A 16782-nucleotide genomic window follows, 5' to 3' on the forward strand; every position below is an offset into this window, starting at 1 on the left:
TTTAATTTTATTTTTAAAGTGTAAAAGTTACAGCTGTAGTTTAGCTTATATAGCTGAACATACTTTTTTCCTACATTTCAATGTTATAGAATAACATTTGTATTTCTTTGTCCTACACTCATGAAATTTAATGACCCTATTATTTTTCTAGCATATTGTATTATTCAGGTTGTTTATTTTAAGGCCTACTGCTCTCTCTAAGTTTTCACTTTTCAACTACTGAAGATGGCACTGTTAAATCTGTTCCCAGCTTAGTTCCATTTAGAATTACTACTGAACCTAGTGTTTAGGATAATGTTCTAGCATGAAATCCTGGCTCTGTCAATGAGAGTTTTGCAATTGCCTTCAAACGGGCCAGGATTTCATCCCTAATGTTCTAGGTGGATATTTTCTTGCATTGGTTTGGCATAGCTCTTAATCAAGCAAAAGATTTTCTCTTAAATACTACATCTACACTTCAATGGTGTTAAACCATGTGTAGGAAATTGGCAAAGGAAACAAGTTATATATCCCATATGAGGTTCTGGCATGTTCCTACTTCCTAAATGGCTGTGTAAAATATTGTCCAGTCCCTTCCAAGTACTAAATGGATGGTGACCAGCACCATATAACTTCCAGAGATACGATTCTTTGCTGCCCTCTGAGTTATTCTCAGGAGTATTGCAACTTCAGCAGCACCTATAACAATTTAACATGTACTAACCATTGCCACAAAGTTACCATCTGTATCTCCTAGTCTAAGCACAGGAAAACACTGTGGCACTTCTAATATAATAATGTGGTAACTTTTGCCAACTGCTAACTTTTTAAATGGTAGCTTTAGTTATTTATATCTATTCCCAATCCCATACCTCACCCCAATCCACCAGTCCTTCTGCCCCGTCCTTCTCAACTCACCATGCTCTATCCATCTCAGCACCTGAGGGAGGCTTCTCATGGTGGCTTGGCAGAGCAGCAGCAATGACAGAGATGCTAATGGCCTCTGCTTTTGAGACAAAATGGGGATCAAGGCTCCTGGTCCTGCCTAAATTTCAAGGTGAGGCTGGGCAGCCAGGCAGCACTGGCAGAGAAAAGTGGACTCCAGGAGCTGCAGAACTTCCATTCAGTGTAGCAGTTGGTATTTTGGCCCTTCTTTTCTTTTTCCTCCTCATATGATATTCAAGTGGCTGAAGAAGGGGACGGGGATTAAGTGATGTATCCCCATGTGCTCCAAACAGCAATAGTGGGGAATGTAGAAGCAGAGTTCTCCTTGCAGCAATTGCTGCAACTGCAGCAGTAAAAAAAGTATACCTATGTGTGGCAGCCGTCTAGCAGCCAGTTTACTCCCAGAGTCAGAGAGGGCTGAAAATTTTAATAAGCAAAGCTAACCTTAGCATTTTTTTTTTTTGGAGGAGGGGACTGCAAAATAGCATTTCACTGAATTCCCACTCCACAGACATAGCAGATCCACCAGGATCACAGCTGCATACACAAGGCCAGGCTAAACATTTTTGGGAGAGTTAGTGGGAAGACTCTTTGGAATCTACTCTAAACATAACTGACTCATATGTATGGTGGGTGTCTGTCGAGTGGGTGACGTTTTGGACCTCCCCACCTTTCTACTGCAGAAATAGTCCAGCTACTTGTTCCTTTAAGTCCCTATAATTAACTTGCATTGGTTTACATTTTTAAGGCTGTATTTACTAGAAACTTTCTTTTGTAAACAAAAGCTAATATTCCTCTTTGGTGGCCTCGAAGTCTTCGCTGTTAATGTGGCTCATGGGGCCATCTTTGACTAAATAATGGCAGAAAACATTGCTGCTGTTAAATCAAGTGCCTCCTTGAAGCAAACATTTAATATTAGAATGTGATAACCATCTGTTTTAATTAGTGTTATTTTAAAATTGACTGTGTGTACACTGAACATAGAAATCCTAACTAGGATCCCTGGGGCTTTAAGGACTTGTGAAATCCTCAGCCAAAGATAATTACTTGTGGTTTATAAATTTTGGTCATTCCTGTTTCCCTAAATCTCCTCTGGAATGGTTCTTGTTGGCAGAACAAATCATAATGTTGTCATCATGCAAGATTAGTGTCAGTTGTGCAATAAAAGTTCCATCAGGTTCATTTTTCATCATGTTTATTTTGAACAAATATGTGTTGAGTGGTTCAATTGGTAAATTAAGTATACTAACTTGTGGAGTGCTGATATAAGTATAATTTCAACACTTGTATTCATTTCTTAAATCATAATAGTGATACACATCTGCAACATGATTGATTCTTCTTCGAGTGCTTGCTCATATCCATTCCAGTTAGGTGTGTGCGCGCCGCATGCACGTTCGTCGGAAGATTTTTACCCTAGCAACACTCGGTGGGTCGGCAGGGCATCCCCTGGAGTGGCGCCGCTATGGCGCCGGATATATACCCCTGCCGACCGCCCAGCCCTCACTGTCCCTGACGACGGATGTGTCATCTCTCGCTCAAGTGCTCACTCAGTAACCTTCGAGACTTAGGCCTTTGGTCTTCTCGGGAGCGGCGCTTCCACACCAATGTCCAAAAATGAGAGCAGTCCACCTGGCGTGCCAGGGTTCAGCTGAGCTGCGAGGCCGTGGCATTCAGTGTTTACAGCCAACACACGGCCATGTACTACATAAACAACCTGGCAGGGGCATGGTCCTCTCCTTTTGTCAGGAGGCCATCCATCTCTGGGACTTTTGCATAGCCCACTCGATAAATCTGGTAGGATCCTTTCTCCTTGGCGCTTCGACTCAGCAGGTCTTCCCTGTCTCATGAGTGATCGCCCTGCCCGATGTGATGCATTCGTTGCCAGAAGTGGGGATTTTTTCCACATAGGACCTTTCGCTTACCGCGAGAACAGGAAATGGTCTGGGTTCTGCTCCTTCCAAGGTCTCTCCCCGGGACCGATCTCGGACGTGTCCTCATGCCGTGGAAGGGCCAACGCCTTCCCACCGTTCCCCCGGCTCATTGGGTCCTGCTCAAACTTCGCAGGGGCAGGGCGCGCATCATCATGATCACTCCAGCGTGGTCCAGGCAGCACTGATACGCCACGTTGCTCAGCCTGTCAATAGCCTACCCAATACCCTGCCACTCCACCAACCTCATACCTCAGTTCCACGGCAGACTTCGCCACCCGGACCTGCAGTCTCTTCACCCTCATGGTGTCGCTGCTACGTGACTATCGGGTGCAGGAAGCCTTCCACCTGGTCAACATGCCTGGCCAGGTGGAAGCGTTTCTCCTACAAGGTGCGAAACGCTTAATCTTACTCCTGCTGAGGTCTCGATCCCTCTATTCGAACTACCCTCGGCCTCAACAGCAGGGCCAGCGGTGTCATCGCTGAGGATACACTTGCCAGCCATCTCTACTTTCCACCCAGGCTAAGGTGGTCATTCTGTGTCTCACACTCTATGGTTTCAAGGTTCGCAAGGGCTTGGAGCGCATACACCTTAGGTACGCCGCCCAGCCCAACCTGGGACCTCAACCTGGTTTTTAACCAGACTTACGTCTCCTCCATTCGACCCATTAGCGACCTGCTCGCTGCTATACCTGTCTTGGAGACAGCTTTCCTCGTAGCCATTACATCGGCCAGACGAGTCTCACGAGCTCAGGGCTCTTATGGTGGTTCGCCATACACTATGTTCACAAAGACAAGGTGCAGTTACGACCACACCTGGCTTTCCTCCCTAAGGTGTTTCAGCCTTTCCTGTTAACACACTCAACGCGATGGGGACAACAATTGCAACTCCCTGGACGTCTGTGGGCGCTCACTTTATGTTGAGCAGACAAACATTTTGTAACACGCCCCAACTCTCGTCGCAGTAGCAGACCGAAGGAAAGACCTACTTGTTTCCTCTCAGAGGATCTCATCTTGGGTTTGACGTGCACCCGCACTTGTTATGATTTGGCTCCAATTTCCCAGCCACTCACTATGCATTCTACCAGGGCTCAGGCTTCATCTGCCCCTGTGCACTTGTGTACCTACCCACGAGATCTATTGCGCAGCTCCATGGTCCTCGGTCCATACCCTTGCTTCGCATTGTGCTCTGGTTCAACAGTCAAGAGATGCTGCAGCCTCTGGCTCAGCAGTTTTACATTCTGCCATATTTCACTCAACCCCACCGCCTACATAAGGCTTGGGAATCACCTAACTGGAATGGATATGAGCAAGCACTCGAAGAAGAAAAGACGGTTACTCACCTTTGTAACTGTTGTTCTTCGAGATTGTTGCTCATATCCATTCCACACCGCCCTCCTTCCCCTCTGTCGGAGTAGCCGCACAGAAGGAACTGAAGGCGGCTGGGTCGGCAGAGGGTTATATATTACCCGCCATAGCGGCGCCACTCTAGGGGGCGCCCTGCCGACCCACCGAGTGTTGCTAGGGTAAAAATCTTCCGACGAACATGCACGCGGCGCGCACACACCTAACTGGAATGGATATGAACAACACATTTCGAAGAACAACAGTTACAAAGGTGAGTAACCGTCTTTTTTATTTTGTTAGGAATATTTCACACATTGATTAAAAATCTGCCTTGTCAGAACTGCAGAAAAGGCACTACAGTCTTCTCCAGCAACACAATTCATGTCTAATGCCCTGACTGGGAGCACAGGCTTACTCTATGATACTGGAATAATCATTGCCAAAGTTAGACAGCCTATCAGCCTCTTAGAACAAGATCAGATGATGAATTTAATAAAAAGTTTAGTGAAAAAAATGTTCAGATCTTAGCTGTTACTTGAAGGTGACCTGAGACTAAAGATGAAATTGATGTAGTTCAAAATAATGCAAATAAATGATTGGACTCTGGAATACATGTGAGTTGAGGGATGATGCTATTTTCCAGATGGGCGATAGATAAGGAGATATCCCAATTATTATTAACGGACATATCACTGAATTAAGGTATTCTGGTCAGAGGTGTATTATGGTAATACATAAAATATAGGAGTATAAGCAAACGTCTTTGTCTAGTTGTTTTTACTCAATATTTTTTTCCACACTTAAAAATGCAGCTAAAAACAACCATTGCTGGCTAAGGCTTGGTCCCATTTAAGTCAGTCAGACCTGCAGTTTCTTAGCACCTTGCAAGATCAAGTTCTGCGACAGTGATTTTGAGGAAGTGGAAATCCAAGACTGATGCGTGGAGATGGCTGATGTAGGTCATGTGAAGACCTAGCATACTGAGTTAATGAGGGATTGGCTGAATCTTCTTTATGATCAGAACTTATTTGCTTCATTAAACAGAAGACAGACATCTTAATGGTATCTAAATGAAGTTGCTCCAATAAAAGATACCTCACCTGCCTTGTATCTCACATCCTGGGATCAATATGACTACAACAACACTGCAACCAATGGAAGATAGTGAATTTTCCCATCTGAAATAGAAACTCCAGATGGGACTGGAGATCTGTTTTATGGCTCAAATTTTCCCCAAATAAAGCGTAAGCAGATCTGAGATGAAAGAATCAGGTCACATGAGGTTTTTATAGAGGTGTTTGCAGACTCTTGACAGCACCAGTCCTTAGGTAACTTCAAAAGCCTACTGTTCACCTATTTCCTAAGCATCACTGGTAACTGATTACATGAATTAACATAAGACAATGTGTATTTCCCACAATATGCAAGTGATTTGCTGTACACTTCAAAGAGAAGTTAAGACAGTGATATCACTACATTTAAATGTTAACATCTGCTTTTGATCTCTGAATTAACAGAATACAGCTATAGACAGGAACTGTTTGGTTACATTGTTAACCTCTAAACAGTATACATGTCAACACACAAAACATCTACTAATAGATCCTGAGGTATATGGCTTTCTTCCCAACAGGCGCAGAGAAGCGCATAGATGTGATTTGCAAGCTTCCTACCTTCAGAGCTCCTAAAGGCAGCGGGGGATCTAATTGTTGCCTGTTGCTTTCCCAGGCGTAATCTCTTTGATAGCCTTCTCTACATCTTCAAGAGTTGATATTTGGTCCAGCTCCTACATTGTTGGAAGCTGGTGATTACTACTTTGGTAAAAGCATCATCAAGGTGCCAGACCTACACTGGGGAATGGCAGCTAAAGGCAAGTCTACACTCCAGCCTAAGTCAACATAACTTATGTTTCTCAGGGATGTGAAACACTCTCACACACACACACCGCCAAGCAACAAGTTTTGTGCTGTCCACACCAGCGCTATGTCAGCAGGAGACGCTCTCCTGTCACCATACTGCATCTTCACCAGATGCACAGCTACATCAGTGCAGCTGAGCCGATGTAGCAGTGTACATGTAGACTTGCCCTAAGGCAGTGTCACAGATAATGACATCCTTTGAGAAGAGGTCTTTGTAATGCTCAGTCCATCGGTCAAGTAATTTTTGAGTGTCAGTTAATATGGTACCATCTTTCACTTTCAGGTTTGCAGTCTTTTTATAAGATGGACCAAGGGCCTCTTTAATTCCATTATAGGTACCACAATGGTACCCTATTTCAAATCAGATGTGACTCTTTCTGCATGGGTCTTGCCAATACTTCTGGGCACTTTCTTTGATGGTTTTCTGATCCGCAGCCTTAGCCTCTTTAAACTTGAGAGTTCTGGCCTTAGGTGGTTGTTGAAGTAAAGTTAGATGAGCTTGCTTTTTCTCTTCTATAAGTGGGAGCGGCAGATGTTCAGATGCTGCAAACCAATCAAGATATTTTTTCTTTGTTGTGCCAAAGACATCCTTGGCAGTAGCCACTGTCTTATTCTTAAAATTTTCCCACAAGATGTCAAAATCAGGGGAATCAGGTGGATCATTTTCAAAAACAAGCTCATGTGCACATTGAAACTTTACACAAGTATCAGAATCCTTCATGTTAGTGATGTTGAGGCAAGGTTTAACTTTTTGCTTTGCATAACAGATCTTTTTAAGATGCAGTTGGAGCTTGGCCCCAAAAGAGCATAACCTGTGTCACGATCAGCACTATGCATTGATCAAACATGCAATACTTGACAAATGTTTCTGTGACGGATCAGGATGAGGTCAAGCTGATGCCAGTGTGCTGAGTGAGGGTGCCTCTATGTGACCTTTCTGTGGCTGCTGCTACCTGCTAGCAAAATAGGTGTTTGAGACTATCCGCTCACAAGAGGCACAAAGCTCAAGGACAGCCGGCCATTTTTGTTGCGGCTAACTGTGCTGTATTGACCAATGATGTGTCCCCAGTGCTCCCAATTCTTACCCACACAAGCGAGTCTGTCCCTGGAAAAAACAAACATCTTATTCTCAGCTGGAACAAATTATTAAAACTCATCTCTTTGCTATTTGGAATAATCAATGTTCGGCCATAAATGGACAGAAGAGTCAGGTTCTTGAGTTTGTGTTTGTATCCAGCTGCATGATCCTCTCATTGATAGGTACCAGAGGGGCACATGCACTGAAGTCAGACTTCTTGACAGCAAATCTAACATTGTGTATCCTTGGTTAATTGTCAGGTTTCCCAGATGAATAGAAGTCATCATTTCTCTGATCCAATTTCTGAAAGCCTTGTCTCACTGAGAGCTGTAATATCAATGCCCAATTGATGTAGTTCTCTATCAGTTATGGCTGTTTTCCAAAGTTCACAATCTTCCAGTTCAAGTCTGGTTAACGTAGTACGAACATTGCAGTAAGCACTGATTAGTTTAGAGCCTGGAAAGAAGTTGGAAGGGAGCTTTTTAACCCACCATTCCTAATGTCTTCCCCAGATTGGGCAAGCAGGCCACCCCTAAGTAGGGCTGATTGGAGATCTGAGCCACTGCCAAACACCTGGGTCCTTCTCTACCTGAAGAGCAACCGTTGAACACAGACCCTCGACGCATATGCCTAGAGAAAACAAAGAAGGAAGGGGTTGCTATAGGCCCTCCACCTTCTCTCTTGGCAAGAATTATAGAATTCCAACTGCAAGATGAAGGTCAAGGCCTGCTGCAGTTTCTAGCAGGAACACTGCTCTGAGTTGAAGAAAGCACCCACCTTATTGCATCTGCAGCTGTGCCTTTTCTTTAGATGGGTATGGTCCCAATAGAGTGGATACCGTTGGCCAACAAAATTCAGGCTCATCTGCTTTTCTGGGGACATTTCCTTCCCCCCCGGGGGTACTACTACTCCACCCATAGGCACTCCTCTGCCTGAAATCATTGGAGCTTCTCCTGGAGAGACAGGTTTATTAAGTGGCACCTGTCACTCATCATTGCATCACTGGCTGCACCATCTAAACATTCATTGGCAAAGCCCAGGAAAGGGCCTGGCTAGATACTAAAAGATGTGTAAAAGAATGAAGTTGAGAAGAGAAAGGAGTGGTTTTGAAAACTGAAACTTTATGGTAGCTGGATTAAAGGTTGAGAACTTAAACATTGGTACTTTTGAGATAATTATGTAAATGTATATAGGTTTATAAAGAATTTAGCACTAAAAATAAATTGGGTGGATCAAAATAACTAAATCTAACATCACATTAAGCAAGTCAACCAAATGCAACATTAAAACAAATAGCTTTACATAAGTGGGCAGCAACAGTAATAAAAAGAGAAATTTCTGGCTAGTTTACAGATGCTGTACCAAGACACACACACGCACACATTAGAATAAACCCCAGAATTTCAGTCTCAAGTTTCACATATTTTTAGTTCTCCTCATGTCTTCACCCTCTGCTTTAGAGAAACATTCAATAAAACTGGAGCATGTCCTTAGGAGATGAAAGGCACACCCTATCTATAATTGTATCTAAAATACAAAATGCTATTTTGTTGGGAAAACCAGCAAACAATAATAATTGCAGTTTCTGCTTTCCTAATTGAAAAGACTTCCTGGAGGTATGATTTGCTGCTGCTTGGAGGAGGCACCTTTTCCAGTCTCAGCCACTTTTGGAATTATATTTTAACAATGAGATTCATGTGTTATTAGATTCATATGTCATTTGCAAATTTAATACTATTAATTTGGGCTTGAATAGGGACTGGGAGTGGCTGGCTCACTACAAAAGCAATTTCTTCTCTCCTGGTATTGACACCTCCACATCAGTTATTGGGAGTAGACCACATCCATTTTGACTGAATTGGCCTTGTTAACACTGGTTCTCCACAGGTAAGGTAACTCTCTTCTATTCATGTGTCAGTATATTTATGCCTGCATCTGTAATTTTCACTTCATGCATCTGAAGAAATGGTGGTTTGTTTGTTTTTTTACCCATGAAAGCTTATGCCCAAATAAATCTGTTAGTCTTTAAGGTGCCACTGGACACCTCATTTTTGTGGATCCAAACTAACACTGCTACCTCTCTAATATATGTTATTAGCATTGCCTTCTCCCTTTCTGATTAGCTGTAGTTCTGTTCAATATTGTCTTATGGTTCCCTTGTACTCCCCTCTATCTGTATTCATTTGTTGTCTCTTGTCTTAAAGACTGCAAGCTCTTTGTGGCAGGGGCTGTTTTTTGTTCTATTTGAACAGTGCCTAGCACAAAGTGGTCCTTGACTAGGGCTCCTAGCCACTACAGTAATGCAAATAATAAATAATCCACTGCTCAATGGATGTTACATGTCCTTGAGTCACAGAGGATGTAAGACTGGTGAATTCCCCAGCACTAAAGACTGCTTCTTCAACTCAAGTTGTAGACACTTAAACTTTCAGCTCCAGAAGTTCCTGGTTCAAGCAACTGTGTTGGTCAAGATGATAACCATTACACTAACTAGGGCCTGAAACTATTGATATTTGATACCACAAATATGTACAAAAGGAAATAGTCAAGAAAAATATTTCAGTGTCATGAACAAGGGTGGTATGGGATTGAAAAGGAATTGTCCGTATGTGTCTTCAGGTAAAAAAAAATTAACATTTACAGTAGGTGGCAACTTTGACATCAAAAGAGGTATCGTTATAACAAGAAAACTAAGCCTAAAAAAATCCAACACTCACAAAAATGAAAATATTTAAGAAAAAAAATCTGACCTGAAAATCACTCAACAGTGAGATGGTGCTGTATTATGTACAGTTCTTTACTGGCTGGGTTCGTTTTTGCAGCAAAATCTTTTTCTTACTGTGTGGGGTGTGCAAAGGAAAGTCTTACAATACTGCAAACAAAACAATTAGTCGCATTAATGCTGGGGAGGCGGGGGAAACTGTTCAGGGACAAGGAGATAGTTAGCATGGCCCTGATCCATGAGGCTCAGGGATCCTTCCGCACCGCTCAACTTGCCGCATTGGGGCCTGAATCTAATTATATTTTTTCTATCGCTCTTGATGTTTTCGGTTCCAATATTGGAAATAGAGATCCAGATTTTAAAGCCTATACATCTTTTTATAATCTTTTTCTTCTATTCCCTGCAACGTCTCGGATCTGCTCCGTTCCCTCTCAGCTCAGCTCTCCCCCGCTCCACATATCCCAGCTCTCGCCTGTCCCTCCCTTCCCACCCTGCGCCTGTGGGTTTCAGGGAAGCCGAGCCTCACTGGAGCTGAGGCAACAGTACAGAGCTGGTAAAAGGCAGGAGCTTCTCCTTCCTGGTGGGCATGTGCAGGCCCTTCACACATGCTCGTTGGGCTGCCCGCGGAACGCGAGCATGTGCAGATGCAGAAGCAGGAAGGGCGCGCTCGGAGCCGGAGCCGAGCCTGCTCTTACACCTGGCGGGGCGGGCGGAAGCGCAGCGCCAGGAGGCGGTGGCGCAGGGGGCGTGGAGAGGCCACGTTTGGTTTTGTTTTGACTATGGGGCGGGCGAATGGAGAGCTCCGGCTGGAGCGTAGCTCCTTCCCTCCACCCCAGAGCCACTAGGAAGAGGGAGAACCAGTCCCCTCCCTTCCTCTGCGCGCGGACTGGTGCTGACCCCGCATGGCTGGGGAGGGAGGCGGAGGCTTTGCACCAGCTAGGCGGTGGCGGCGGGATAGCAGCGAGTAACAGCGCTTGCTTGCTCGTGCCAGTGCCTGCAGAGCGGGGCTCGCCGGGGACCTTGCAGCAGCAGCAGCTGCAGCCGCCCAGGCGGGGCGGAGGGGGTGTGACAGCCGCGAGCTCAGGCGTAGGAAGGCTGAGGGGCAGCAGCACCTCCCGCAGAGTCCTGCTTTGCCAGTGTAGCGGGGGGAAGCCGAGCAGGATGCACGGTTAGGGAGTCCCCGCTCCACGGATCAGCTGTGCCTGCCTAGGCCCCTCTGACTGCACCTGGGGGCCGCTCTCCCTTTGCCGGGTCAGCGGCTGGAGGCTGTTCCGCAGCACGTTGGACCCCCCGGCTGCTGTCAGGGGACTTAGCATGGAGAAGAAGGGCCAGGATGAGCCGCTCCCTCACCCCTTGGAGCCGGAGCCGCAGCCTCAGCTCGCGGGGAGGGCGGTGGGGGAGAAGCGCTTCAAGTTGTGGTATGTAGGTTGGTCCTGCCTGGACAGACGGACCACGCTGCCCATGCTCCCCTGGCTGATGGCCGAGATCCGCAGGCGCAGCCAAAGGCTGGACCCTGGCGGACCCCTGGGTAGCTCGGTGCCCGCCCGGGAGGTGCTGCTGCTCCTGGGCTCCCCGAACCTCCGCTGCGTCCCCGCCACCTCCAGCGGCAGCCCGGCCAGCGCCAACCCGGCCGTCTTCATCTTCGAGCACAAGGCGCAGCACATCTCCCGCTTCATCCACAACAGCCACGACCTCACCTACTTCGCCTACCTGATCAAGGCGCAGCCCGACAATCCCGAGTCGCAGGTGGCCTGCCACGTCTTCCGGGCCAGTGACCCCAACCAGGCAAGTGCTGGCGCTGCCCAGAGTAGGAGGCTTCTCAGGGGACAATAAGGTGGTGGGAGCCTCTCCCAGTGGTGGTGGGGAATAAAGAGGCTGCTCTTCAGAGACTGTAGAGATGGGGCGCCTTCAGGCGCCACTAGTATATGGGCACTTGGGCTGTCGAAGAGGATAATAGAGAAAAGAAGGGTATAGTTATGGCTTCTTTGCCAAGCGCTTTGAGATCTAGGCAGTGGTATTCTGAGCGGGGTCCCTGGGATCAATAGAGGGGACTGGGGAAAGAGAGGTTTTCCAGGGGGCTGTGGGTAGAGGGTCTTTTCAAAGGCTTCAGTGTCTAAAGTGGAAGGAATATCGGACTGTTCACAAAAGGTTCTGGTTAACTCTGCATTTTGGTGTGTATGAATCATAGTTCAGGTTCTTACACCAAGCTCACCCTGGGGTAAGAGGTGAGCAGCAGGCTTCATAATGTTGAGGGTTGTTGGGAGAACACTTTGTATCTACTTTGTTCCGTAATGTAGTGCATGCCCATGAGCTAGTTCAGGGCTTCTCAACCTTTTCATAATGAGATCCTCCAAAGAGTGGACTATCTCACCCTTTTCCTTCTCCTGGATCACCTGGTCTCGTTCGTGATAACATAACATCACTGTGGTAACCACAGCAATTGCTTCTGAAGAGAAGTAAAAATATTTAATGTATTTTAAATTGTCCTTAATCTATGGCATAGGCATTAGAAACAAGCAGAATAGCCAGCACTATATGCCCTGTCTGCTCTTTACAGACCACCATAAATGACAATAGGGCCATATTTCTCTTTCAAGTCATGGTAAAGATACCTGGCTGTGCCAGGCACATTCAGGAGTGTTTATAAAAGAAGTAATATCTGGGAGAGGACATTGTTGAGCTGGTGCCAACTGAAAGAGCTAGCTGAAAGTATGTATTTTTGCAGGCTCTGTAGGAAGCTTTGGTTGTTGCATCTATAATACACAGAGGACTCCTTTCTCCTGGCTATGCTGATCATGTGGGGAACAGCATCCTTGACAAGTAGAGCTGGTAATTATGTTAATATGGTAATGGCAGGAAAGCAATCTTTCAGTGATAGTATTTTATTTGAGCAACATGAGCAGCTCCCCCAGAGGTTTACACAAATATATGGAGGTGGAGAGAATATGACTGGTTATATGCACTGGAGTCTATCAAAGCCATTTAATCAACACATCTAGAGCTACTGAACAGATGTTTTTTTGAGGTGAAGGGAGCAAGGGGGTGAGAGGGAGAGGAGTGTAAAACAACTGACTGCCAAGGTTCTAGAATACTGACTTAGGTTTCATCAAGTTAGGTGCCCAAGATTAAAGAAGTAGTTAATGTGGAGCAGTGTAGGTGTATACATGATACTAATTCGTATACAGGGCTTGATGCAGCACACATCAAAGTCAACAGAAAGATTCTCTTTGACTTGAGTGAATGCTAAATCAGAATCATTAAGTGCATCCCCTATATAGGTCGATGCTGGTCCTATTATTACAGGGACAGAAGGGAAATAATGGGGACAGTAGGGGGTTGTAACATATTCATTCAGTATTATTCCATGTATGCATGGATCTTATTTCTTTCATTCGCATTTTGGATGCTACTTTTCATTGATCATTCTCTATAGATTCTCCACTGCACTCCCCAGAAAAAAACACAGAATTAAATTTAAAAAATATATATATAGGCAAAGCACTCTTATGTTAGGGAATTAGAATGGATACTGTGGGAGGAAGTTATTAATAGAAACAAGTTTTACTATAAAACACTTATCCACTTTTGACTATGTATCATCTTAAGATATATCCTAGAAGTAAGATTTTTTTGTAAGTTATCACTTACTGAAAAATAAAACTCATTACCAGTTGGAGGTTACTTAGTTTTGGCATTGAAGACAAAGAATAAAACTAACTGACGTAGACACAGGGCCAGCCTTATGATTTGTGGGACTTCAAGCATGTTAATAGCTTCAGCCTGCCGTGACGGAGATCAGGCAGAAAGCTGTCTCCCTCCCCAGTTCTGCTGCCAGTGAGAGAGATTGAGCTAACATATTATTTGCCAAGTCTGTGCAGGTCTTACGCAGTTAACCGTAGCTCTGAGCGAAGAGAATGAGGTGTGAGTTGCTGACCTGGAAAAGCACAGTGTTCCTCCTAGAATTACAAGTTCTACACTTGAGAAACTGCAAGGATATTATCAGAAGATGGTAGAATATACGACCACAGTTCTCTGGAATAGTTGAGATGTGTGGTGGTTATGGTGTACGTTACCCTAAACAGTTTTTTATGCTCCTATTTCAAGACTTCTTTGCTTTTGCTGTAAATGTTTGACTGTTAGTGTGAACAACAGGTCAAGTTACTCTGGAGTGGAGGAAAGGAGTCAGAGTGTAGCGTAGTCTTTCCACTAGTGTAGTCAAGTAACCAACTTTCTATGAACTCTAAAGGTAAAATGGTAATTTTTGACTTTCAAGAGGGCAGTGCTTAGTATGGTAGTTAAGACCAAACAATGATACATGGAAGCTAGTGGCTCCCAGCCTGTTGGTCAGTCCACTGGTTAGCGCATACAGCCTCTCGAAGGTGGAGGCATACCCGCCCCATGTTGTAACAAACGGCAGTCGCTCACAGTAAAATGTTCAAAAAAAGTGTATATTTGAATACATAGCCTTTGTAGATTTTTCACCTGCACCAGTGGTCTAGAAATTCCACACAAACAAATTAAATTTCAGGGTGCACAATCACATGTAAAGGTTTTTTTTTTTTTTTGCCAGTTTCACCCAGTTCTGGCAGTGTAGTTTTTTTCCCCACTCACAGAATCCCATTTCAGAAGTACAGTACCACTAGTACAATTTCTTTCTTTCTCCTTCCTTTTATTTTTGTAACAAATGTTGTCATAAGCACCTGTTCCATAAAGGCCAGTTCTGTACTGCAGCAGAGATCTGGCAAGGTTATTTACGATTGCTGAAGATTTAAAGATAGATCTTGAAAAATGTCACTGGGTGTCATTTGAAACACCCACTAGTCTAAGGCAGATCTGAAAAATATAGGGGTGGAGGGAGGGCTCTACCTGGATTCGGAGATAGTGCTCTGGCAAGAAGCCTAGCCCAGAAGTTCTCAGCTGTCAGCATGATGGTGAATACTGAGATTTTTACAGGGTTTCTGTGCCTGGCCTCTGTGCAGGGGCTCAGTATTTTGCTCTCGGGCTGCTGGAAGTGGGAGTGGGAAGAGTCCTAGAACCTTCTGATTGATGGGCTTGGGAAGGAAAAAATCTGCTGCTCTTCTCTTCTCTTTCAGAAGAGCTTCAGTACTTGCTACTGCTAATGACTTTCCAAAGAAACAGCTGACTGAAATAGACTAGGATTCTTGTTCATTTAAATGCTGGCTACTGAACAGCAGAGTTGTTAGTTTCACACAGCTTTCACTTGGGAATAATTTAGGAGGCATGGAGTTATCTGAGTATTTAAGATGACAGCACTGTCTCACTTTATATTTGGAATGTTTTCTTCGCAACTGCTGAAACTAGAAGTTCTTCTTCGAGTGCTTGCTCATATCCATTCCAGTAGGTGTGCGTGCGCCGTGTGCACGTTCGTCGGAGACTTTTACCCTAGCAACACTTGGTGGGCTGGCAGGGCACCCCCTGGAGTGGCGCCGCCATGGCGCCTGATATATACCCCTGCCGGCCCGACTGCTCCTCAGTTCCTTCTTACCGCCTCTCTGTCTCGTTGGAACTGTGGAGCGCAGATTATCTGTCTCACCTCCAGCATTCACTCGTATCCTCTTGAATTTTGTATATAGTTCAACTTTAAATAGTAGTTAGTAGTTAGTTTTGCACTTTAGTAGTTGTTTGTAATTAGTTAGTAGGGATCGCGGGTTAGCCCGTCCCTACCCTGGCACCGGGCTCATGCCCGGGTCGCCGGACTTCAAACCGTGCGTGGCCTGCCGGCCGATGCCCACAGTCGACCCGCACGATTCTTGTCTGAGTGTCTGGGCACTCCCACCTGACAGACAGATGCATCCTACACCAGCCCCGCAGTCAGAGCGCTTGCCCACAAAAGACGCCGGACCGACTCTGGCCGCGGCCTCGAGGTCTGTTGCACCGTTGATTCCGGCCTCGGAAAGGTCGTCGAGTCCGGTGGCCTATTGGCTCCCCGGCCGTTGCGCGGTTGAGCCATTGTGCCTCAACCCCGGAGACGTTCTCAGCCGCACGAGACCTCATTGCGATGACAGGAGCCTGAGCTGCTCGACCCCCGGCACCGCCGGTGTGGGTCCCACAATCTCTGGGCAAGCCGGCTCTTGTGAGACCTTCTCCCGGCACCGTGGGACCGTTCGCATCGAGGTCACCCAGACGGTCCCGGTCTCACCATCACTCCGGATCCGCGCGGCCGCTCGCAGTCCCGTACCACCTATCATGTCTACCTCAGCGTACCGGGGATGTACTCGCCGGTACCGCTCAACAGTCCCGATCGCCGTCGAGGCATTACCGCTGCCGTTCAGATCTAGGCACCGCTCCCGGCACCGTACGTCACGAGCACGGTCCCAGCACGAGGGTCCCGGACCGTTGACCTCCAGGCACGCACGTGTCGCAGCTGATCTCGGCACAGCGGCTCCCGGGCACCGGTCGATCTCCTGGCACGTGCTGGTAGGGTCCCGGTCGCATTCACGGCACCGGCGGGACTCCATACCGTTCCCTGGCACCACGTGGATGTGATTCACCTGGCCGTAGAGAGGACATCAGATCTCTCCCCCGCCGTGGCCAACCCGCCAACCATCCGTTTCCTCCATGGCGACTTGGCGTCTTGATGGGATTCGGACACTCAAGGCCCTCAGCAGTGGCCTTGTGGACTCCGTGAACTTACCACCAGAGCCAGGGGCATCACCAGCACCGGCCTCGCTCAGTTCCCTCCGACCGAAGGGCACCTGAGTCCACGGTGAGCAGACCACCTCCCGGACACTATGGAACAGCTCCCTGCCCGGGATACCTCACCCTGACCAGGCCGTAGATGCCCACCGGACCAGGAGTCTCTTCAAGACCCTTTGATCCCTGGAGTCTCGTCGTCTTCTT

The 16782-nt window shown here is 46.4% G+C and overlaps 1 protein-coding gene across 3 annotated transcripts in view; it reads left to right on the top strand.

Annotated features, from left to right (window-relative positions):
- The first annotated feature begins 10571 nt into the window (after positions 1-10571).
- TBC1D4 (TBC1 domain family member 4) overlaps positions 10572-16782 on the top strand; it is a 183099-nt gene continuing 176888 nt past the window's right edge. Inside the window, exon 1 of one of the 3 annotated variants that reach the window (XM_075061544.1) lies at positions 10572-11706. In XM_075061544.1, the coding sequence (XP_074917645.1) occupies positions 11236-11706 (471 nt within the window). In that variant the 5' untranslated portion in view covers positions 10572-11235. The remainder of the gene's footprint in view (positions 11707-16782) is intronic. The other 2 variants (XM_032799889.2, XM_032799887.2) reach the window with 2 other exon arrangements.

The sequence above is a fragment of the Chelonoidis abingdonii genome, chromosome 1 (genome assembly GCF_003597395.2).
Source record: "Chelonoidis abingdonii isolate Lonesome George chromosome 1, CheloAbing_2.0, whole genome shotgun sequence".
NCBI classification, from domain to species: Eukaryota; Metazoa; Chordata; order Testudines; family Testudinidae; genus Chelonoidis; species Chelonoidis abingdonii.